At 48.6% G+C, this 25725-nt stretch overlaps 1 protein-coding gene and 1 long non-coding RNA gene across 2 annotated transcripts in view; both read right to left on the bottom strand.

Moving 5' to 3' along the window:
* LRRC20 (leucine rich repeat containing 20) overlaps positions 1 to 25725 on the bottom strand; it is a 64342-nt gene that overhangs the window by 28156 nt on the left and 10461 nt on the right. Inside the window, exon 3 of the mRNA XM_082424615.1 lies at positions 1498 to 1647. Coding sequence (XP_082280741.1) covers positions 1498 to 1647 — 150 coding nt within the window. The remainder of the gene's footprint in view (positions 1 to 1497; positions 1648 to 25725) is intronic.
* LOC309642734 lies at positions 22273 to 23462 on the bottom strand. Its single transcript, XR_014253350.1, has 2 exons — positions 23010 to 23462; positions 22273 to 22540 (listed from the first exon to the last, which is right to left on the bottom strand). It is a non-coding gene; the product is annotated as an uncharacterized lncRNA (long non-coding RNA).

Raw genomic sequence — 25725 nt, 5'->3', positions numbered from 1 at the left:
AGGACCTGTCTCACCTGTGTAAAGAAGCAGCCACCGGGCTTCCCTGTGGCGCAGCGGCTGAGAATCCGCCTGCCAATGCAGGGGACACGGGTTCGAGCCCTGGTCCGGGAAGATCCCACATGCCGCGGAGCGACTGGGCCCGTGAGCCACAATTACTGAGCCTGCGCGTCTGGAGCCTGTGCTCCGCAACAAGAGAGGCCGCGATAGTGAGAGGCCCGCGCACCGCGATGAAGAGTGGCCCCCGCTTGCTGCAACTAGAGAAAGCCCTCGCACAGAAACGAAGACCCAACACAGCCAAAAATATAAATAAATAAATTAATAAATTAAAAAAAAAAAAGAAGCAGCCACCAGAAAAAGAAGGACGGGAAAAGTGGGCCTGGTCAAAAGCACCCACAGGTGCCGCTGGGGAAACACGTCTTGCCCTGGGATCCCCTCCACCCCCAACATAAGCACTTTAGCTTTTTAGGCACGAACGCAATGAGCTTTGTGAGCTTCGGTCAGAAACGACAACACAGACCAATCCCTCCTGCTTGCCCTGGTGTTTGCGCCCAGTCTAGGTCCCGCCTGTAGCTCCCTCCTGAGCCGCTGTCCAAGCCGCTTCCTCTCCCTGGACTGGGTCTGCCAATTCACCCCTCCCCACTCCCCTCCTGACTCCGCCCAGCGCTCGCACCTCCTGTGGGAAGCTGCGTGAAATATGCTCCTCAAGTCCCGCAGGTTCCATCAGCATTTTACGTATTGGTTTCTCTAAACAGGCTCTTAGACTCCTTTCATGCCCCTATCAGATAGAGAATTCCAGAAGGCAGGAATCACTTCTCCTGTGCCCCCTGTGCCCTCCCCAATTCTCCCACCCCAACATTTCACGAACACACACCAAGCGCCCAGGCTGCAACTCCATCCCACGGGTCACTGAGTGGCAGTGGACTCTTGCAGAAGGATGGAGGGGCTACCTGGAGAGTGGAGAGCGGGCACTGCCGCCTGCTTGTCTACCTGGAGGAGCCATTTTAACCTGCCAGCCTCCTGCCCACCTCCCTGCCAAGCACCCGTGTCTGCTTGCTGTACGTGTGCACAGCACAGGAAACAACAGCCCTGGCGTCTGTCACTCCTGAACTGAGAAAGCAACATGGGAGAACAGTGCTAGGTTGCAGGGGGGTTGGGGCATGGCGGTCAGAAGGGGGCTCGCTCAAGTCTACCGAAAAATAACTACTCCTGAGCTGCAGGACCCCAAATACCCTACTGGTCTGTTCAAAACAAGAGAATCACTCCGGGACCCACACCCTTGACCATGAGTCGATCTGATTCACAGTCAGCTAGAGGCAGGAGTGACACTTAGAGATTTCCAGAGAACACAGGTCCACCCTTAGAGCCTCCCCTTGGGAATGATTTCCTGAGACTGACTAGCTGACTGGGGACTAGCCCTGGTGACATTCCCCAGACAGGGTCGGAGCCTGAAGGATGAGGGTCAGCATGCCCTCCTGGCCTCAGCTGACCAGGGCCTACCTTGGAGCTGACGGAACGTGGTCATGAACTTGCTGGTGAGGGACTTGAGCTCGTTGTTGGCCAGCGTGATGAGGTGGATCTGGTCGGTGACATTTCGCAGGATCTTGTAGATGCCGGTGGGGAAGGAAACCAGCTTGCACTCGGCCAGGTCTGCAGCCAAAGGACAAAGACCAGAGTTAGCAGCCACAGCTGCCCATGGACTTGCCCCAAACCCCACAAGACCCGACCCTGTCTCTCCTCCCGGCCTCCTCTGTCTCCTACCTGCCTCCCCTGTGCCAGGCTCAAGACCCTGCCGTCCCTCCTCCAAGAGCCTTCATCACCATTCATCACACTGGGACACACACACTGTGTCCCAGTCTCACACACTGAACCTAACGGCTTATTCTACACCTTCTCTAACAGCACAGCGTGCTAGCTGGAATGCAGAAGACAGAGCTCTGATGACCAGCACTCACAGTCGTGTGCTTGAGGCCCTGAAGGATCCACAAGCCCCTCCAGGATCATCAGACTCAACGGCGAAGCCAGGGTCTTAAGAGTACTTTATAATAGTCTATTTCTTTGAAAACAGGCAATTCACACGGACTTTGTGGTTTGACCTTCTTCCCCATCCTGTCACTCTGAAGACAGGTCTGTCTAAGAGGTAGCAGGGAAGCCTCTGTGGAGAACAGTCTGGCAGTTCCTCGAATGGTTAAACCTAGTTATTGTATGACCCAGCAATTCCATTCCTGGGTATATACCTGGGAAAAATGAAACCATGTGTCCACACAAAACAGTACACATGAATGTTCACAGCAGCATTATTCGTAATAGCCAAAAAGTGGAAACAACCCATGTGTCCACCCACAGACGAATGGATAAGCAAAATGTTTATATCCATAAAAAGGAATATTGCTTGGCAATAAAAAGAAATGAAGTATCAATATATACTACAACATAGACAGGCCTTGAAAACATTATGGTAAGTGAAAGAAGCCAGTCACCAAGGACAATACATTGTATGAGGCCATTTATATGAGATGTCCAGAACAGGCAAATGTACAGAGACAGGAAGTAGACTAGTGGTTACGTAGGGCTGGGGGTATTGAGGGATGGCAACTAAGGGGTGAGGGGCTTCTTCGTTGGAGTAATGCAAATGTTCTAAAATTGGATGTGGTAATAGTTGCACAGCTCTGTGAATATACTCAAACCACTGAACTGTACACCCTAAACTGTATGGTATGTGAATTATATCTCAATAAACCTGTTTCATATGTATGGCAGCAGAGAGACACTGAAAGCATGGAGGCTCAGAGATTAGGCTGTCCAGCTCATCTAAGTCACTTAAGTTTCCTGAGCCTCGGTTTTCTCATCTGTAAAATGGGGGTATCGTTTTCTACCTAGCAAGGCTGTCAGGAAAAGTAAATATAATAAAAAGTACTCAATGTACTAACCAAGTGCCTGGCAGATAAGTAGTGGGAATGCTAAATACAAATGTTGTTTCCCTACTCACCTTCCACTTTGCTCTCCCCTTCCCACCCTACCCAAATCGTCTCCATGCTTCAAGGCCAGTTCCCATCCCACCTCTTCTGGAAATCTTCCTGGATCACCCCCATTACTGGTGATTGCCCCCGCAACCCCGTTCAGGAGCACTCACCAACTCAGACAGCACTGCCCCATCTCTCAACAAACTCTTGTCTTTTCCCCAAAGAGGCCGGGCTTCCCCAGGCACCTCTAAGCCTTTGAAGATTGTTCCAATATTAATATACAAAATTCAATAATATTCCTATATGCCAGCAATAAAATACAGTTTCTAAAGATCCTATTCTGAACAGCACCAATAATGCAAAGTCTACAGAAATAATCAAAATTGAAGCCCTTCTCCCTTATCTGCTTCACAGAATTTCTACTCTGGCTCTAATACCAGCTCAAATGTCACCTCCTCCACGAAGCCTTCCCTGACAGCCCTAAGCTCCAGCCTCTGAGTCTCATATGGTATAAATGAGACCTCTTCATCCTGTATTGTATTAACCTCCTTTTGTGTCTGCTTTCCCACTGGACTGGGAAGACCCCCAGAGCACAGTGTCAGCAGAGGTCCACCAGGCTTGGGGGGCAGGGCAGGGTTACTGGTGACCTCATTAAGCCGGTTTAAGGAAAGAAAGGGGACAGGTGGGGGTAAGGGCAAAAGTCCAAAAGACTGAGGAACCATAGGGGTAGGACATCCTGTTAAGAAGTGTCTTTAGGGAATTCCCTGTTGGCCCAATGGTTAGGACACCGAGCTTCCACTGCAGGGGGCTTGAGTTCGACCCCTGGTCGGGGAACTAAGATCCCACAAGCCGTGTGGCGTGGCCAAAAAGAAAAGAAAAGAAGTGTCTTTACTGTTTCCTCTGGTCCAGGGCTATCTTAGGTGACCCCAGCCCTGCGTACCAGTCCAACGTCAGGTACCTGCTCTTATATCAGCAAGTGGGGTTTGCAGAAGAGAGTGCAAGGTCCTGCCGGGAAGAACGAATGCCCAGAGGTCAGACTTCCAGTAAAAATAGATCAAGGGCTGGAACCAGACCATCTCTGTAGGCTCGAAGTTTGGGGCAAGCTGAGGATTCTTCAAAGAGCAAACACTTCCAAACAATGAGCCCCCTAGTGCTTTGTGCCAGATGCACAAAGGTCTAGAAAGGAATCTTGTTGTGGTTGTGAATCACAACAGCCCCTTTGGCTAAAAGCAACAGATCTCAGACCTGCTAGGAACAACATCAAGGAAAATGTCAGAAGCTTTCCCTTTAAAACAAAGAGCAAAATAAGGATGCCTTCCATCATCGGTGTCCCTGAATATGGTCTTAGAAGTTCCGGCCAAAGAAATAGAAAGCATAAACATTAGAAACAGACAAAATGATTATTATGTGCATGTGAGATGACTGCATAACCTCAACAAAGCAGTCATCTGACAAAGTACACAAATTAAAAAGATCTCAGCAAAGTGGCTAATTAAAAGTGCAAAACTCAATAATATTGAATTGCCTATATGCCAGCAATAAATATAGCTTTTAGGATCCTATTCCAAACAGCAATATAATATAAAATATAGAGATAATCATAATGGAAAATATATCTGACCAATATTAAGAAAAGTAGTTCTATTTTTAGTTTTTTAAGGAACCTGCATACTGTTCTCCATAGTGGCTGTATCAATTTACATTCCTACCAACAGTGTAGGAGGGTTCCCTTTTCTCCACACCCTCTCCAGGAATTATTGTTTCTAGCTTTTTTGATAATGGCCATTCTGACCGGTGTGAGGTGATACCTCATTGTAGTTTTGATTTGCATTTCTCTAATAGGTAGTGAGGTGGATGGACCTAGAGTCTGTCATACAGAGTGAAGTAAGTCAGAAAGAGAAAAACAAATACCGTATGCTAACGCATATAAATGGAATCTAAAAAGAAAAAAGAAAAAAAACGGTACTGATGAACCTAGTTGTAGGGCAGGAATAAAGAGGTAGACATAGAGAATGGACTTGATGACATGGGGTGGGAGGGGGAAGCTGGGGCGAAGTGAGAGTAGCATCGACATACATACACTACCGAATGTAAAATAGTTGGCTGGTGGGAAGCAGCAGCATAGCACAGGGAGATCGGCTCGGTGCTTTGCAATGACCTAGAGGGGTGGGATAGGAAGGATGGGAGGGAGGCTCAAGAGGGAGGGGATGTGGGGACATGTGTATGCGTATGGCTGATTCACTTTGTTGTGCGACGGAAACTAACACAGTATTGCGAAGCAATTATACTCCAATAAAGATCTATTTTAAAAAAAGATTAAAAAAAAAGAAAAGTTCACAAAGATATTTTTATAAATGGGAGGACTTCCCTGGTGGCGCAGTGGTTGAGACTCCGCCTGGCAATGCAGGGGACATAGATTTGATCCCTGGTCTGGGAAGATCCCACATGCCACAGAGCAACTAAGCCCGTGTGCCACAACTACTCAGCCTGCGCTCTAGAGCCCGCGAGCCACAACTACGGAGCCCGCACGCTGCAACTACTGAGCCCACATGCTGCAACTACTGAAGCCCGCGCACCTAGAGCCCGTGCACCGCAACAAAGAGTAGCCCTTGCTCACCGCAACTAAAGAAAGCCTGCGTGCAGCAACAAAGACACAATGCAGCCAAAAAACTAAGTAAAAAATAAATAAATAAATAAAAAATAAACAAATAAAAATGGGTTTGTACATGGAGATATATAGCATTCGTTGACAACAAATTAAAATATTGAAATAACGGTGATTTTTTTTTTAATTATTTATTTATTTATTTATGGCTGTGTTGGGTCTTCGTTTCTGTGCTAGGGCTTTCTCTAGTTGCAGCAAGTGGGGGCCACTCTTCATCGCAGTGCGCGGGCCTCTCACTATCGTGGCCTCTCTTGTTGCGGAGCACAGGCTCCAGATGCGCAGGCCCAGTAATTGTGGCTCACAGGCCCAGTTGCTCCGCGGCATGTGGGATCTTCCCAGACCGGGGCTCGAACCCGTGTCCCCTGCATTGGCAGGCAGACTCTCAACCACTGCGCCACCAGGGAAGCCCAACGTTGATTTTTTTAAAGAAGTTAATTTAAAGATTGTTTAATGCAATTCCTACTCCAAGCCCAAAAAGTTTTTTTTTTAAACTTGATGAAATGGTTTTAAATTTCAACTGGGGAATAAGCAAGCAAGACTCTCTAAAAGAGAAGAAGGTGGAGTGATAACCAATTTTATAAGGCTGCACTGATTAAAACAAAGGGTAATAGGAAAAATAGATCATAGAAAGAAAATACACTAACTACATAGAAAGAAAATACAGATCTATAGTCCAGAAAATACAGTCCATAAATAATATGTTATAGTTTAATAAACACTAAAATGGAGGCCTCACAAATAAATTAGGGAAGGGAAGGATTAATAACTGATGTCAGAATAACCAATTAACAATATTGGGAAAATAAGAGAAAGAGACTCTCAATTAACCTAAGAATCAAAAAAAAAACTCTAGATAAAATTACACTTTAAATATTTTTTGAAATCAAATCAAAAAATCAGAAGTAAACAGACTTATACAACCTCTTAAGTGAGGAACACTTACTCAACCTAGGAGCCATGAAGAATCACAAAGGAACAGATCAACAAACCTAACTATAAAAAAATATGAAACACCTGGATGCTTAGAAGAAAATAAGGCAAGCAACAGATTGTGAAAAAGGATCTATAAATAGGATACCGAAGTTGTTATCTTGATTATTTTAAATGCTCAATATAACTCAATTTAAAAAAGGCCACCAGATGATAGATATTCACCAGGGAGAAAACATAATTAGTAAATAAATACACAGCCACTGATATGTGTTGCCAAACTGCTTTCCAGGATATTTATACCAATTTACATATATTCTAGCCAACAAGTAAGAGGATCATTAAAAAAATCCTTGCTAATATGATCAGGGAAAATGGTATCCCTTGCTTTCATGAGACTGATTATCTTTCATGGTTAATTAACCATTTTTATTTCCCTGGTGGAAAATCTTGTTCAGGTCTCTTGCTATTTTTCTATTTGGAGTTCTGGCATTCCACCCACTCCATCAACCCCCTAGGTGTTGGTAGAGCTCCCTAAATAATATTATCAACCTATGTCTGTTCATTGTTTTTCTTGTTTAATAGTTCAAGTTATAGCATTTAGGTGTTTTCTTTAAGCAGAATATAAAAATTATATGCACACAGTAATTCCAACTATGTACAAAAGTATACATGCCTGGGAAAGAAGACCAAAAGGAAAATAACCAGAATGTTAAATGGTTATTACAAAGGATTTGAGCAATTTATTACTATTTATAGTCCTGCTGTTTGTTTATTTTGTACAAAATAAGTACCACTATTTATCTGCATAAAAATATTTTAAGTATATATGGTGATACTTTACTTTTAAAATAGAAAAATAAACGTATCATAAAAATAGTTTTTATTGGAAAAAAATAACCTGGCATATTCAAGGATAAACTGAAGCCAGCCAGCTCATCAATCTGAGAAACAGAGAAGGCAGACCCATGAAAGAAGGACAGTAGCTCTCTGTACTGGACTGAAGTAGAAGTTATGAGTTGGCACCTTCAGCACTCAGGCACTACTGAAGAATCATATAATGCACCCTGCTCCCCAAAGCGGGGACAGAAAGTGCTCAAAATGAAGGCCGAAGAGACATCACGCCACTCAGGTTATTTCCAAGCATCCTCAAAGCAGCTGTCTTCCAGAGGAGATCAGCTCAGAAACGCCCAGCCCACAGCCTTGTTCCTCCCACCTGGGCTGCCCACATGCCATCCCAACTGTACACCACCCCACTCTCCCAGTCCCCAGTGCAAGCAACACATGGCCTCTGCGGCCTCACTTGCCCACCGACACAGTCACAGAAGCACATGGCCCGGCATCTGGGGTGGGGGGGGAGGGGGCTGAGTGCCCGAAATGCATCCACACCTGCTGCTTTCATTTATCTTCCACAAATAGCTACTGAGGTCCTACTGTGTGCCAGGCACTGTTCCACATTGTGCCCTGTGGCTTCCCTATGATTTTTTTGTTCTTGGGGACTTGAGCAGCCTTCTTCATGAGCCTTTTGTCCTCAGGAGCTTCTTCTCCAGGTCTAATTCAAAGGATGGGCACCTTCTATACCCACTATGCCTGTGTGTAGTAGAGAAAAGCCCCCAGGGTTGAGCCAAGTCCAATGCTCACGAGGGCAGACAGCACGACTTCCAGAAGACACAGCCAGGATGTAGCTGGGGGCCAGATCCCACTAAGGGAGAGGGGGACCCTACCCAGGGAAGAGAAGACCCAGGCTGGAGACAGGCAAGTCATCCTCCAGAGCCATGGGATGTCACCGAGAGTCCCATTCTCTATGGGTCCTCAGAGCTGACAGGACGGGGGCTAGTTCAGCAGTCATAAGGAAAAGGTTCCATGTGAGGAAGTAAGTGCAGCGTTATGGGGTGATAAGGCAGGGTCACCACTGAGAGGATTCCTGAACCAGACGGAGGCTGGGTGATCTCAAAGTTCTCATTCAACTCAAAAAAACAGGCATAGCTAGCATCACGAGTACTGACTACGTGCCAGGCACAGTAGCAGGTGCTGTTTATGTATTAATCATGAGTTACCCTCACAGGTGGAAAATGAGGCCCGTGTTGATAGGTAAATTGTCCAAGGTCATTTGGGGGAGATGATAGAGTGCAAAGAATCGGAATGCAAAGATTCCAGTAGGGTGACCAACTTGTTTTGGTTTGCCTGGGACATTCCCAATTTTAGTACCAAAAGCCCTGCATCCTGGGGGACCCCTCCTTAGCCCCAGACAACTCAGGGCAATTGGTCGCCTAGGTTCAGGCTGCACACTGATGGATGAGAGGTTACTAGAATCAGAGAGGAGAGAGGGACGGCAACCCAGGCATGGGCCATGGCATGAGCAAAAGCCCAGAGAACCTTCATTTCCTCTGGGGCTCCACCTTTGAGCCTTGGCTCCTCCTGCAATTTTCTGGAGCCTCGCCAGAGAGGAAGGAATCATTTCATGCTACTTGGTGGTGCATGCATGCCCACAGACCCCATCAGGGGCTGGGGTTACCAACACAGGGTCCTCTGTCAACATCTGGATGGCAGCTGGATTCAAGTGTGCCTTTCCTCAGTGCCCCCGGCACCGACACTTGAGCTATAGTAGAGAACAGAGACCCTTGGGGGGAAGGCACTGTAATAAACACAAGGCATAATTATCCTCATAATCATAATTATTATCACAAGGCCAAACTGCATGTCCCCAAACCTCTAATTAGAATAGTACTTCATGTTAATAAAGAAGCTCTTTAATTCAAAATGTTTAATGTCCTTCATTAAAGGTTATCCCGTAAATTCTAACAAATGCCTAATGAAAAGTAACTGGTGGGCGAAAACAGGGCAGAAAAAGCAAAATCCAAGCAGTAAACAGAACATTCTGTGGGAAGTCAGGAGGGCTGAGTCAAGCTTGTGTTGTTCCTTAGAAAGAGAACTCTGACCCCTGCTCAGTTCCTGCTGAGAGGTGGACCTGGTGACAGGGCCCTGTGCAGGGAGCGCAGAGGATCATGGAGCCCCTGGCAACCAAGCCACAGGACCCGAGGAGAAAGTGTCGCGGACTCAGGCTGGCGGGTGCGTGGGCTCTGTGTCCTGACCAAGATGTCAGACTCCCCAGGCTGCAGGAGGAAATCTGCCACCAGTGTGACCCAGTCCCACCCAGAATGTCTTGTTTTCACAAAATATCTCTTTTCACAAACGTCTTTTTTTGTGGACTCTTTTTTTTCAGGATTAGAAGGAGGCTGAAGGCCATTTAGCCCATGTTTTCCAAATTTCCCAGTAAGAAGCATCTGGAGAGGTGGGTCCTAGGCCCCTACTCCTGAGATTCTGCCTCAGTGGGTCTGGAATGGCGCCAGGGAATTTGCGTTTTTTAACAAGTATTCCCAGGTGATTCTTACCAATAAGCAAACTTGGGAAATACTGAGTAATGCAGCCTCCAATCTCAGACCTGAAATTCTCTCAATGTCTCCACCGGAGAGCACAGAGTTCTTCTGGAACACCTCTGATGATGGGGAGCTCCCCTCCCCTCCACAAAATGGTTTGAACTGTTAGAGAGTTCTTTCATGAACCATATAACTGCTACCCTGCCACTACCTAGTGGTCCTTCTGCCCTATTGGATCACACATAGATATCTGCTCCCACGTGACAATGCTTTACATATATGAGGATGAAGGACATGATGAGCTTTACTCCAGGCAAAACATCTCAGAAACCTCAATTCCCATGGTTTTAGATGTTCCCTTCAGAGAGTCTGGAACAGCCCAGCTCAGACCCTGCCCCAGCCAGAACTTACTACTGTAAGTTCTTCTGTCTGTGACATATGACCACAGCCACCATTGGGTCCAAAACTGCTCAGGGCCTCAGACCTACAATCTCATCTGCTCCTCACAACTACTCTGTAAGGTCAGTTCTATACTTACCCCCATTTAACAAAGGAGGAAACTGAATCATAGAGAAGTTAAAAGATTGGATTGCTCAAGGTCATATGATTTATTCAAGGTCACTCAGTTAATGAAATAATAATCAACATTTATAGAGTGCTTCCTATGTGCAAGTCAGTGATCTCAGCATTGTCATATTAACTTTTAAATTTTTTAAATTTATTTTTAATTTCAATTTTTTTTATTGAGGTATAGCTGATATACAATATTTTATGTTTCAAGTGTACAACATAGTGATTCACAGTTTTTAAAGGTTATATTCCATTTGTAGTTATAACATATTGGCTATATTCCCTGTGCTTATGTATTTTATACATAGTAGTTTGTACCTCTTAATTCCCTACCCCTATCTTGTCCCTCCCCTTCCCCTCTCCCCACTGGTAACCATTAGTTTGTTTTCTATATCTGTGAGTCTGTTTTTCTGTTGTTGTTATATACATTAGAGTGTTTTATTTTTCAGCTTAAGCAATATCATAAGTATTTGTCTTTCTCTGACTTATTTCACAAAGCATAATACCCCCCAAGACCATCCATGTTGTTGCAGATGGCAAAATTTCATCCTTTTTTATGGCTCAGTAGTATCATATTAACTCTTAATCCTCACAACAGCCTCATGAGATGGGAACTATTATCACCATCTTTGCTTTTAGAGGAAGAATCTGAGACACAGACCTGCGGGCTTGTTAATAAAGGGCATAGCTGGCCCTGAGCTCGTGCTCCTAACCACTATGTACACAGCCTCCCTACAATATGTAACTGTCACTTGGGATGGTCAGCTGCTCTGAAACAAGAGATCTTGAGTTCCAATGAGCAGACAGGCCTTCCAAGGTTTACAATGAATTCCTGTGGACACTGGTATACTGCAGTTACCATGGAGCTATAGGAAGGAGGCTTAGAGTTGAAAGAGCTGGTGAAAGAATTATCCAGAGCCTGGATGTGTCACTTAATTGGCTGTGGGACCTCAGGCAGGACCCTTCGGGTCTTAAGCCCTTGGTGTGCATCTCTGGTAAATGCCAAGGTTGGAGCTGATCATCTCTGAGACCCCTCCTGGCTGCCACTCTGAATTCTAGCTGGTGGTTCTCAGACTTGGCGACACACTGGGCCAGTCACCCGGGGTGCTTTACAGACTCCTGATACCTGAGTCTCGTTCGCAGAGATTCTGACTTAATTAGTGTGAGCTGGGGCTTGGGAATCAGGGGTTCCCAAGCTCTCCTGGTGATCCTAACATGCAGCCAGGGTAGAGAACTCTGCACTACGCCATCACCTCTCAAACTATAATGTGCCAACAGATTAGCTGGGGATCCTGCTAAGATGAGGCTTCTGATGCTCCAGGTCTCGGGCGGGACCTGAGATCCTGCATTTCTACCAGGCAGGTCCAAGGACCACTCTCAGTGGCAAGGGGGGTCTGGGGCATCAGCATCTCCCCAGAACCTGTTGGAAATGCACATTCTCAGGCCCCACCCCAGACCTACAGAATCAGAAGCTCTGGGGGCGGGGCCCAGCCATCTGTGTTTTAACAAGCCCTCCAACTTGAGTTTGAGAATTACTGGCTTAGAGAGACTGGGCCTCCACCAGCTGTGGTTTCTTGGCCCTGACTGATGGTGATAATGGTGACAAAAATGACAGCAATTCACATTAACTAAGTGCTGGCTGGTCCATGCCTGTGCAGGGGCTTTAAGTTTGCTCACTTGTGGAAAGTTACTTTGCCCTGGGTGCCTCCCGACTCCCCTCAGACTGGGCTATTTCAAGACAGAGCCACCGTCTCTTCATTCTTCTCTCTTGCTTGTGCATGTTTCTGGCTCTGAAAGAGGCACAGGTGACCGTCAGTGTGGAAGCAACTGGGCTGGGCTCAGGAGGCCCATGTTCTCGTCCCCGTCCCTCTGCTATTAGCTGTGGGGTCTCAGGGAAACAACTTCTCCGGGGGCCTTGGCTCCTCTTCTGTAAATGAGGGTTTACACCATGGTATTTGGGGGGGTCTCAACCAGGCTGGACATTCTGTGATTCCGTGATTCTACAGAGCAAAGAGCTCTGGCCAGTGCTCCTGTCAAAGAGGAGAGGCTGCAAGCTGCCACCAAGGGTTCTAGAATTGTCTGTGCCTTAGAACACGCTGGAACATGCAGTATAATGGGGGGATCTGAGGCTCAGGGAAGTTGGTCACCCAGGCCCATGAGTAGAGAGCTGGGATTTGAACCAAGAGTAACCCAACTCCGATGCCCATGGTCTTTCTACGACCCTACATCAGTCTACACCACGCTATGCTCCCTCCTCCTACTACCGTCAGAAGATAGTCTTAAAAAAAGGTGATATAATAATAGCTTACCCTTGTATGGCACTTCCTATGTGCCTGAGACTTTCTTAAATATTTGACACACTTTATCTAATTTAATCTTCACAACAACCCCATGAAGTAGGTAGTATTACGTTCATTCCCATCTTATCATTGTAGAAACACAGGCTTAGCAGGTAAATAGAAGAACTGTGATTTGAACCCAGGCGGTCTACCCTGAGAGAGCTCAGTTTAGCAAAACAACACGTGGGATTGTGTGAGGGCCTCAGATCAGAGGCCCTGGGTGGGATGAGACTCTCATTCAGGAGCCTGGTATAGAGAAAATAGATTCTTCTGGAACATGAAAATGAAAACTTAGTCGTGGGCCTGCTGGGAAGAGCCAGCACCCCTTCCAGAAGATCAAACTCCCAGCACCTCCATGTATATTCAAGGGCTAGGGGCTGGGAGCTGGCATCCTGGCGTAAGAAGCCAAAGGGCTGCCGGTCTCTGAAATGCCATTTGATCTCCAAAGCTGGGAGGTGCGGGGTGCAGAGAGCAAGCGAAACAAGTCATCAAGGACTGGTATCAACGCACCAGTGCACACAATTAGGCTGGATTCTGTTATCTGTGCACAGTGTTTATAGAGCTAACTAGCTCTAGAAGGTTTAAGAGGAAAAAGAGCCCCGGCCCGCCTCCTGGAAAATCCCCTTCCCCAGACAAAACTGCTTTGGGGATTTTCGGAGATTTTGCTGGTGTTTAACTCCCAGTTTCTAGAGCAGCCTTTTCCTGGCCTTTCCCCATCTGTCTCATGCCACCTGGAGAGAAAAGGTCACAGGAGGAGCTCACCGAGCACTGCAGAAGTCCAGAAAGTTCCACCACAACAGCAGTTATACTGGGCCCTGGTGGGGAGTTAGAGAAGGGCAGAAAGGTGCCCAGGAAAGGGGAAATGTGCATGGCATCTTCTGGGAACATGGCGAGACCACTGAACATGGCCATGCTTTTGGGGGTGTTATTTCTTCTACTACCTACTTTATAGATCTCTGTATTGTGTGATATTTTTACAACAAGCACTTACTACTTCTTACAAATATCCTCAGTTTAAAGAAAGTAACATCCCTAACATCCAGCTATCCATGGGGAACAGGCTAAGGAGGCTGGGTCAGTGGAGATCCATCCTGATGGTTACATGGGGAATGGGGTAAAATCCCACCAGGGCCAAGCTCAGAGGGGCTACTGCAGAGAACAGCCGACAGCCCAACAACAAATGCTGCACACGTGAGACTCTGGAACTCAGAGGTGCTTTCTCCGTGACCTACTGCAGAAGTCCCAGCCTCTCTGGGAAATGATGGAACTGCAGAGTGCCTGCCTCCACAAACAAAGCTGAGCTTCTGGCCCCCGGTCAGTGGCCATCACACCCAACAGTCAGGATGTGCTCTAACCACACAAGAACAGCCAGAGACCTAAAAAAGGAAGAGGTACCTACAGTGTGGGCCTGAGAGCACTCTCTTCCTCCAGATCCAAACTGAGGCTTTTCTTGGGCTGGGGCTTTCTTGCTATGGGATCTCAGGGAAGTCACTTAACCCCAGCCTCAGTTTCCCCCTCCATAAAAAGAGAACAAGAATTCACGCAAAATCCTCTACATGCATGTTCATAGCAGCATCATTTGCAATAGCCAAACGTAGAAATAGCTCAAATGTGTATCAACTGAGGAATGGATAAGCAAAATGTGGTAGCTCCCTACACTGGAATATCACTTGGCCATAAAAAGGAATGAAGTACTGATACAACATGGATGAACCTCAAAAACATTGTGCTAAGTGAAAGAAGCCAACCACAAGAGGCCACTAACTGGATGATTCCCTTTATATAAAATGTCTAGAATAAGCAAATCCATAGAGACAAAAGGAGAATGGTGGTTGCCAGGGGCTGGGGGAGATTTGAGAAATCTGGAGTAATTGCTTAGTGGTACAGCGTTCCTTTTTGGGGTGATGAAAATGTTCTAAAATTGATCGTGGTGATGGTTACACACTCTTGTAAATATATAAAAAGCCACAGAATGTTACACTTTAAAATGGTGAATTTTATGGTATGTGAATTATTCCTCAAATTAAAAAAAAATGAGGACAAGATGACCTAACTAACAGGGCTGTTCTGAGCATGAAATAAAAGGTCCACAAGGGGCCCAGCACAGCATGGCAGACAGTGTGTACTCAGTAACTAAGAGATGCTGTTATGAGGATGAAAAGACATTGTTCTGATGCGAGAATTCATTACAACGATGTGCTTCAGCTCCGTTGCTCCTTGAAGGATGAAGAGGACCCCTGGCAGTCACTTATTCCAACAACATCACAACAAGGAGACAACCATATTTGTGTGTTATTGTGGGATGTGGGACTTGCCAAAACAATCCCTGCTTCTTCCTGGCAAGCCAGCCAATCACTTTAAAAAAAAAAAATCCTGTATTTAATTAAAACCAAAATTTAATCCCACACAGAATACAACCAAGTGATGCACAGTCACTGATTTGAGATATTAAATTACTTCATTCAATCAATGACTCATCACTAACACGTAGAACAAAAGGGAACAGAAACGGCAGCCACACTGATGCGGAAAGCGTGGCCACCAACAGCTCTGAGGCGGTCACAGCCGGTCTGAGCAGAGGCCACACGCTGAGCCAGGTCTTCGAGAGGCCCCGGCAGGCTCTGAGGTCTTCTACAAGGACAACAGCAGCCAACACTGACTGAGCATCATCTTATTTAATCCTGACAACAACCTCTGAGGAAGGGCAGTAGTGTCAGTCCCCTTTTGCAGATAAGGAAACTAAGGCCCAGAGAGGTAAAGAATGTGCTCAAGGTCACACAGTAAGTAAAGATGGGAAGGAGCCAAGCTTGGCTCGGCTTCCCATCCTCTCAAGGATGTTGCCCTGCAGAGCCAGTCTGGAGACCTGGATTCTGATCTGCTGCTGCTCTTAACTCATCAAGTGACCTTGGGCAGGTCACTCTTGGACCTTAACCTCCTCATGCATAAAACACAGAGACTGAACGGAGCCCATCTCTCTCCAAGTGCGTAACTCACAAATCTGGCGACAAAAGACAAGATTTCTCAAATTGTAATGTGCCCATGAATTACATGGAGATTTTGTTAGGATGCAGGTTTTTTTTTTGTTTTTGTTTTTTTTTAGAAATTCACGTTCTTTTATTTATTTATTTATGGCTGCTTTGGGTCTTCGTTTCTGTGCGAGGGCTTTCTCTAGTTGTGGCAAGTGGGGACCACTCTTCATCGCGGTGTGCGGGCCTCTCACCATCGCGGCCTCTCTTGTTGCAGAGCACAGGCTCCAGACGCGCAGGCTCAGTAATTGTGGCTCACGGGCCCAGTTGCTCCGTGGCATGTGGGATCTTCCCAGACCAGGGCTCGAACCCGTGTCCCCTGCATTGGCAGGCAGACTCTCAACCACTGCGCCACCAGGGAAGCCCTTTTTTGTTGTTTTTTGAAAATTTTATTTATTTATTTTGGCTGCACCAGGTCTTAGTTGTGGCAGGGGGGGATCTTTGTTGTGGCATGCGGGATCTTTAGTTGTGGCACGCAGACTTCTTAGTTGCAGCATGTGGACTCAGTTGCGGCATGCACGTGGGATCTAGTTCCTGGACCAGGGATCAAACCCGGGCTCCCTGCATTGGGAGTGCGAAGTCTTAACCACTGGACCACCAAGGAAGTCCCAGGATGCAGGTTCTGATTCAGCAGATCTGGGATGGGGCTTAAGGACCTGCATTTCTAACAAGCCCCCCAGGGATGCTGATGCTGCTGGTCCTCGGACCACACTTTGAGAAGGACTTAGATGGTGATCACTGTACAAATAACAATCAGCCACATGGTGAGAAAGTCCCATTTCAAATTCTCAGTCCTCTAGTCCTTGCTTTACCCCCTCTTTAATGGGGAAGCAGATTCAAGCCTAACCTAAGATTTCATAACGGTGTTCTGTTTTCATCTTTGTTTTTATGGTTATCAACTATTAATGAAAAATTATGTTGACTTTCCATTTACAGTAATGATATAAAGTTCTTTTTAAATTGTATCTATGCTAAATTTATTTAAAGAAAAATGTTAAGTAATAATAATCATAGTTAATACTCATAGCAATGAGCATATGCTGGCCACCATTCTAAACATTTACGGGCATTATCCAATTTTCATCCTCACAACTCTAGAAAGTAAGGACCTTTTAGACATGAGAAAACGGAGATTTAACTCAGATCAGACTTAACTTGATCAGAGAGATCAAGTAATTTCCCAAGATCACAAAGCTAATGAGTGGCTGAGCCAGGCTTCAAACCAGGGCAGCCTGACTTGAGAGTCAATCACGTTACTCCACCTGTGACTGAGAGTACATCTGGCCCTCTGACATGGCCAAAACCCTGAACATCACATGCACATGGTTAAAGGGAGGCAAACACTTGTTCCTTGCAGGCAGGGACAGTGTCCTTTCACCTCTCATCCTCCCCAACGCCCCCAGTGCCCGGCACAATGCCTGGCCCACAGGAGGAGCCAATGCATGTCCCAGAATATATTTCCCCGGTCTAACTTGCTGGGCAGAGTAAGACTCTGGCAGACCTGACAGTACTCTTGCCATAGCAGAAGCCCACGTGTGCATGTGGGCTTCTCCAGGGGTGATGAGATGCCAGACGACTCAGTTAGCCTGGAGCCGGCTTCTGAGCAGGGCAGAGAGCAAGGGGACTGCAGCTGACAGCTGGGGAGACTGTACTTACCAAACAAAGGCAGCGCCCGGGCACAAAAGAGCTGCAGTTACTGACTGGATTTTTACAATGCCTTTTCTCCTCCTCAAACAATCACTCAGGCTTGAAATAATAAAGAATCCTGCCCTGTAAGGCATGCTTTCTCAGAGGAGTAAGTGGGCTTCCTGAGATCACAGCTGAACAACTGAATGGACCCAGGAAGTGGCAGCAAACGCCTCCAAGCAGCACCGTGGGCTCAGCATCTGACCCAGCCAAACACCAGGGCCTGGCCGCCGGCTGCACACCTCACCGCAGCCACCCACCTGCCAGTCCTCGAGCTCACTCATCACCCAGACTTGGCTCATGCCATTCCCACAGTCCAGAATGCCCTTCCCTCTCCGCTCTGCCCCTATAGCTCCTCCTGCCAGCCCAGCGCCACCTCCCCCAGGAAGGGTGTCCCAGCCACCTCACCTTCAACCTCAGGACGCCTGCCTTCATGCTTGTGCTGGACCATCTTCCCCCAACTGGTAAATATCCGCAGACTTGCCTACAGGATCCGTGAGCAACGAACCTGACTGGAGGAGCACGTGCCCTCCTGCTGACTACCCCTCAGGCCCAGCTCAGAGCTGGGCGAACACTGCTGAACGTAACCATACCCCTCATCCCTGGGAAGCTTTGTTTTGGGATCCCCCTCTACAAAATGGGGGTTCAAATGCCCTTTCGGGGAATGAAGAAAAGAATGAGCTAATATCTGTTTAGGGTTTGAACTCATGGCAAGAACCGTGCTGTCTGTGGCAAAGATGTGATTACTCTAATATGGTTTTACTGTTACCTAAAAGAAACCAGCTTAACAACCCTGAAATCCACCTTGACAATGACCATGGCCGCTTCTTCACTGAGGAATCTCTCCACACCCTGCCCCCACCCTTCCATACCCATCACCTGAATACCCCTCTCCATTCAAGAATGGACTCCCCATGCCACACAGAATGAACCCACTCTCTGCAGCCCAGCAATCCCACCGAGGGATCCGGGTCCGATCCCCCTTTTTAGGTATCCTGCTTGCGACTCTGCTTCCACCTTCTGGCCGAGCCAGACTACTCATTGTTCCCTGCAAATTCCCTTTATTCTCCCACCTCTGTATTTTTGCTGGTGCCCTTCCCATTAAGTAGAATGTGCTCCTTATCCTCAACATCCTCTCTCAGCAACACCATGTTACAAGGTCTTGTCTAAAGGCCACCTCTCCAAGAAGCCTCTGCTCAAGTCCTCAACTGACAGAACTGCTCCCGCCCTTAAGCTGCCGGTGTGTGTTTGCCGCCTCTGTCAGGGCCCCTCGCCTGTTTGTCTTCCATAAGAATGACTAATGTGTTTGTCTCACTCTTCCTGGCAGGGCGGAGAGCTCCTTGAGGGCGAGGATTAGGTCCCAATGAGGCGGGTGGCCTGTTGCAGAGGGAGAGGGAGGCCAAGAGACTCGAGTTTAAATTCCAGCACAAGATTTGCTGGCTGTGAGAATCTGGGTAAACCACTACAGCTCTCGGAGCCTCGGTTTCCCCTTCTGTAAGTGACACGAAAACACCACCCGTCCAGAGCAGTTGAGAAAATCAGATGCAGTCATTCATATGGCAAAGATTTCCTGAGTATCCAGTACATGGTAGCACAGTCCAAGGGTACAGTGATGAGCAAGACAGAGTCCCTGGCCTCGAGGAGCTTACACGCCAGCCTGGGGAGAAGAGTGGTAAATACAGAGGCAAATACCTGAAAGAATGTCAGGCAATGACACTGCTCTCCAAAAAATAAAACGGTGTAATGGGGAGCAGGTAACTGAGGCAGGGGCAAGGGCAGCAACCCTCACTAGGGCTTCTCGGAGGAAGTGGCATTTAGCTGAGACAAGAATAAAAAAGAAGGAGCAGGGCATGCAAAGATCTGGGCAAAGGACGATCCAGGCAGCAATACCAGCAAGTGCGCGGCCTAATGGGACACCTGCCAGAGCTCAGTAATCAGCTCCCTCCTCCTCCTCTCACCTCCCCATCCTCTGCAGAGCATGATACAGACAGACACGGCACACAGTGAATACACGTTTGCTGACGTGAACTTGACAGAATAAGGAATCCCAGCAATACACTGAAGCACGACAAAAATATGCATCTTAGCAAAACACAGTCAACCACGATGAGGCAGATGCCAATTAAGCAGCTCTTAATTCAACCTCATCTTTAATGATAATGACCTTTGGCAGCACCTGTTTCTGAATAAACTACAATTTCCTAACGTCTAAAGGTGAGCACAGATCACTCATTTCAGCCTGGGTCACCACACTTACAGCTCGGGGTGTGTCGGGGTTCCATTCCAGAATGACTGGCTTTGCCAGGCCCCTGCATCACCTCCCTCCATCCCCAGCTGCCTTGTCAGCCAGAGCCATGTTTGCATTTCTGGAAGCATTTGATTTTAATAACCTCCTCAGCCTTGCTAAATTACCTCCTCAAGGCTAACATCCTCATACTTGGGCGACACAAGCTTTTGATGCCACCAAATTATCTATTCGGTTATCTCTCTGAAGCAGAACATTTTTGTTCTTCCACCAACATACATTTTTTAAAGCTGAATAATTATCCATGTGGTTTCAAAGAAGATTTCTCTTTGCCTTCAAAAAAATGCTTCTTCAGTGCCAGTGACACAGGGCAGCCTGGCAGCCTATTTAACCACCTGCTTCTTGGGGTGTCTGCTGGTCTGTGCTGGTGGGAGGGGTGAAGGATGCACTGGGGCTGTCAGGGACCCCAGAACTAGGGCCCCTCTGGGGCAGCAGCACTTCTGCAGACATCTTCATTTCTAGCTGGCTATGCCCATACTGCCCTGCTATGTGCTTCTTCAGGGATGTCCCTTGGGGACCCCAAATCATCAGAATCCCCTCATCCACCCAAACGGCCCAGGCCTCCCCAGTTTACATGATGACCAGGTTTCAAACTGTACGCCAGCCAATCGGCTGCCCAGCCCCTCCCGCAGCCTCTCCTTCCTCAGGTCCTCCTCCCACTGGTCTGACTCGGGACAAGGCCACACCAGCACAGGCCCGGCGCATGGAAGGTGCCTCTTCCCTGCTATCCCTTCCATGGTCTCGCATCCATCCCGTGCCCGGCGGTGCTCTTCCGAAACCTGGCCCGGATCACGTCACTCCCTGCTCAGAACCTGTCAGGGGCCCCCCACTGCTGTCCAGATCAGGTACAGCCGAGGCAGCTTGGGCCCCCATTTAACTTGCTGAACTCAGATGCTGAGTGTGACTCTAGTGTTTTTGAAGGTACATGGTTCCCTACAGCCTGGGTGTGCTATCTGCGAGCCGGCAACCTCACCTGGTCCCCAACCATCAAAACGGTCTGTCCCAGGCTGCGGTTTAACACAGGGCTAAGAACGTAGGCTCTGCAGTCGGAGCGCTTGGGTGCAAATCCCCCCGGCTTGGGGAAGTTGCTTAGTCTTTCTGTGCCTCAGTTTCCTCCTCTGTGAAATGGGGACAATAACAGCAGCTACGTGCTAAGGCTGAGCGATGATTAAATCACCGGGTTGTTTTTTTTCATGGGTCATTTGACTCTAGGTGATCTTCACTGTTCAGGGTCTCTTTAGAACCTAACCTCTGTGTAAGCTAGGACTTTACTGTAGGAACTACTTAAGGTGACACTCAAGGCCCTCTGAGATCTGGGCCAGCCCCTACCTCCCCTCCTGCCTCAGCTCCCTTTGCTCTCCCGTGTTGCTATTCCCATCACAAGCACCTGCCTGCATGCTGCCCCACCTTTGCTCAGACACCCTCACCTAGAACGCCTTCCCCTCACTCCTGTCCCACACTTACACCCCTAAACCTGCTCCGTCCTTTAAGGTTCAGCTGAAATGCCGCCTCTTCTGTGCAACCGCCTTAACACGGATGCTAAACCAACACCCGGCGTGTACACAACTCAAGACAGTAGAAGGGGAACTCATCCTCACTTAGTTCACTTTAGGTTCTGCAAGCATTCCACACACCATGCAATCAGCTGGCCGCCTGGCGGCCTGTGTCCAGGGCTTGCGGCATTTCCACAAGCCACCGCGCCATCTAGGGCCCAGTCTCCCTGCTGTGATGAGACCTCCACCTCCCACTGGGCTTCCCTGGAGGCCCCTCAGGGCTGGACCGGTTCTCATGGCTGGGGTGATTTCTGCAGACCGAACAATGAAGAGGAGAGAAAACTAAGGAAAGAAGACTGAGCGATTTGTACCTGTGGGATGAGGGAATTCCTCCATCCATCCGACACATGACTTCTGAGCACCACCGCTGTGTCAGGGCAGCATCACAGCAAACAGGGACCCAAGGAACAGGTGTGCTGTGCTTAAGAATGCCCACCACAGACCCCCCACTCTTATCCTCCCTCCTTCCAGAAGACTGAGGCCCACAGTGGGGCTGGGATGGAGATGGGTGGGGCTCGTGGCCATTGGAGCTTCCAAAGTTCTAGAAGGGGACTCAGGGACTCCCCCACCACCAACAGAGAGACCTGAGCCCCAACCAAAGGGCTTTGGGGTTCTGTCCCATCACTGCTACAGAAACAACTTCAGGACACAGCTCACCATCCTCATCCTTTAGCAACTCTAGAGTTAGCCAGCGTAACTTCGCAACTGTTCCTCTAGTTCCACAAGACACTGTGCCAGGGGGAAGGGACCAGCGGACCAGAAGACAGGGTGGGAGGAAGCCTGGCCTCTCGTTTACCCTTTGGGCCTTGTGCTTTGTGCACTAGGCACAGGTGATACATACTGGGTTTTTTTTAATATAAATTTATTTATTTATTTTTATTTATTTATTTTTGGCTGCACTGGGTCTTCGTTGCTGCGCGCAGGCTTTCTCTAGTTGTGGCGAGCGGAGGCTACTCTTCGTTACGATGGCGGGCTTCTCATTGCGGTGTCTTCTCTTGTTGCGGAGCACAGGCTCTGGGCACGCGAGCTTCAGTAGTTGTAGCACGCAGGCTCAGTAGTTGTGGCGCACGGGCTTAGTTGCGCCGCGGCATATGGGATCTTCCCGGACCAGGGCTCGAACCCATGTCCCCTGCATTGGCAGACGGATTCTTAACCACTGCGCCACCAAGGAAGCCCTGTTTTTTAAGTTAAACACATATAGTTTTAAAAGTATTCCGCAGAGTGCAAATGCCTAGGCTGGAGCCACAGAACAAATTTTCTCTCTCTCCATCTCAAGAGCTGCTTTCCAATACTGAGCTGTTCTCTTTCCCTCCACGGCCCCTTCTACACCTGAGGCTGGGGGTCCATACAGGACCCCAACAAGCCCATAGCGACCTGGCCACAAAGAGGCAATGCCAGACCACAGCATGGTGTAAAAGGATTTCCAGGGACTTCCCTGGTGGTCCAGTGGTTAAGACTCCACGCTTCCAATGCAGGGGGCGCGGGTTCGATCCCTGGTCGGGGAACTAAGATCCCACAAGCCATGCAGTGCAGCCAAAAAAAAAAGAGAGAGAGAAATAAAAGGATTTCCAGAAATGCCCACCAGGGCCCCTCCTCACCTGCCTGAACAATGGGCTCAGTGCTACCTGCCTGGACACGGCCATATGTGTCCACCTCTCTGGGGCCAGTTCAGAAGCAGCCAGGACTCCACAGGCACACTGGGCTGGGCTGACACCAATCACTTGCCTCTGAAATGAGAAGGGCACGCCAGGTGCAGGCCCTGCATTTCTGCACCACAGGCTACTGCACTGTGCCAGCTCAGTACCAGTGAAACCCTTGGGCTCTCTGAAAGCTCTACTGGTTTCCCTTTGTATACTGGTTATTTGCCTCTGAATGATACCCTCACACACTAGCCCCTGCCAGGGTCTCACCTCCACCCCTTTCTCTGCACTGGCACATCCTGCCAAGCAAGACCTCCTGATCCCCCACCACCAACGCCCACAGTCTGCTCTCTCCAATACCCAAGGGCCAGGAAAATGAAAGGAAAGCAAGATCAAACTAAAGAAAGGAAGGAAAAGCTTATCACAGCAGTTGGGATGGTGGCTACCTCTGGGGGTGGGAGCGGCTTCTGGAGGTTCTGGCAATGTTCCATGTCTAGACCTGGATGGTAGTTACGTGAGTATTCGTTTTACAAATATCTGCTGAACTAAGTATATATGATTTTATGGACTTTACTACCTGTGTATACCTTTTCATAGCTTCTTCTTCTTTTTTTTTTTTAAAGAAAAATGACTGGGTGAAGGCCACTTAGAAAGGAAAGTCAGGGAGGTCTCTCTATAGACGAAACATTTAGGCTAAACCTTAACGTATGAGAAGGGCCCAGCCATGAAGAACAAGGAAGAGCATCCCAGACAAAGGGAACAGCAATGTGCAAAGGCCCTGAGGCTGGAAAGGGTTTACCAATTCAAGGAACTGAAAGGTGGCCTGTCGGCAGATTTGAGGCTTCCAGCCCTCGCGGTAAAGAGACAAGTGGCCCTGGCCAGGCTGAGGGCTGCCCTGTGACAGACAGCCTGTTCCCTCCTCCATGCCTTCAGAGCTGACCTGTACCTGGCTGATCCTCAGGACTCCCCAGGCCAGGAGACATGGCAGCAAAACACACACCCCTCCCCTACGACCAGCACCAGCCTCCTGGGCTCTGGGCCAGGAACTGTAGACCCACAAGCCCCTCCTGGGGCCAAAAAAGACTGCTCCCACCACAAACCCTGGCTGCCCCCCTCCCTCAGGACATGTGTGTGAGTATGTGTGTGTGTCTGTCTCCCCCTCCAGACTGGGCACTTCTGGGACACTTGGGTCCTCCAGGGAAGGTACACACAGTAGGTGTTCAATGTGTGTTTGTTGACAAAGGAGCCGGTGGCAGTGTCTGACCCAAGGGAAGATGTTATTCTGTCCAGTGAGTATATATCGAGTGCTTCCTGATACTGCACTTACTCAGCACCCTTGCTCAAGAAAGGGGCTGCAAAATCAAATCACTGTGGAGTCAGCTAGGAATGTAGACACAGGATGTGAGCCGGCCAGGGCGTGGAAGCCCTTGTCGGGACCCGGCCCTCACACCCTGGCCAAGTCCCTGACTCAGCTGCCTGTCACCAGGTCGGCTGGTGACGGGGTGCCATCTGCTGGTGAGACAGGAGAAAAGTGGCCAAAGCATGAGTGAGCCTGAGAGGAGGGAGGGAGGGCAGGAGGGGAAGGGGGAAAGGAGGGGAAGGGGGGGAGTAGGGAACAACATATCCCTTCTCTCACTAGCCTTGGTCTCCTCACTTGGTTATCTCACAGCGCCCAGCCTAGCCGCTCAGTTCCCTGAGGATGGATCAAGTCCATGTTCATATTCATTCCCTCTCTCTCTCTCTGTCACACACACACACACACACACACACACACACACACACACACACACACAGAAATCCAGAGGCCTGCCCAGACAACACCACCCACCCTCACCCCACCCCACCCCTGCCACCCAGCCCTCCAGAACCCACCAGGAGAAGGAAGTTCCAGATTGTAAATAGTAAGCCAGTGGCTCCCAAAATTCGAGGCAGGGAAGAATCATACAGGGTCCCCATTAACATGCAGGTCACCATGCCCAACCTCTGAGATTCCACTGTGAAAGCTCTAGAGTGGGGTCCATGATCTGCATGTAAGCAGAAGCAGCCCACGGGGGGCTGCCCCCTTCTCCTTACCACCTGAGGCATCTTTTTTTTTTAATATTTATTTTTATTTATTATCATTTTTATTTTTGGCTGCATTGGGTCTTCATTGCTGCACGCGGGCTTTCTCTAGTTGCGGCGAGCGGGGGCTACTCTTCGTTGCGGTGCGCGGGCTTCTCATTGCGGTGGCTTCTCTTGTTGTGGAGCACGGGCTCTAGGCACGCGGGCCCACCTGAGGCATCTTAAATGCCCAGTATGGCAGCCTGACACACAGCAGGCCCCAGATAAATGCTAGCTCCTTTCCTTCCCAGCTCACCTTGTTTTTTCCTTCTTCCCATCTTTGCTAGTGCCTCTATCTCAGCCAGCCAAGCCCTCCCTTCCCACACTCTCCCAAGCCTTTCCAAATCCTGCTCTTCTGCAGTAATGATCAGTTTTTTAAAGTCATCCCCCCAAACCTGGGAGCCTCCCCCTGGAAAGGAGAGGGTGCAGAGTAGCCTGGCCTGATGGTCCACTGGCTGGACGTGCTGCCATCTGATGCCAGGGAGGGAAGGGTGAGGTCAGAAGCCCCTCAGGGGTGCAAGGACCCAGCGAAGTCCAGGTGGGCATGAGGCCTTTAAAAAGAGGAAAAACTAAC

The sequence above is a fragment of the Balaenoptera physalus genome, assembly GCF_965194825.1.
Source record: "Balaenoptera physalus genome assembly, chromosome: 14".
NCBI classification, from domain to species: Eukaryota; Metazoa; Chordata; class Mammalia; order Artiodactyla; family Balaenopteridae; genus Balaenoptera; species Balaenoptera physalus.
The sequence above is the reverse complement of the archived record's forward strand: the minus strand, read 5'-3'. Positions and strand labels throughout refer to the sequence as shown.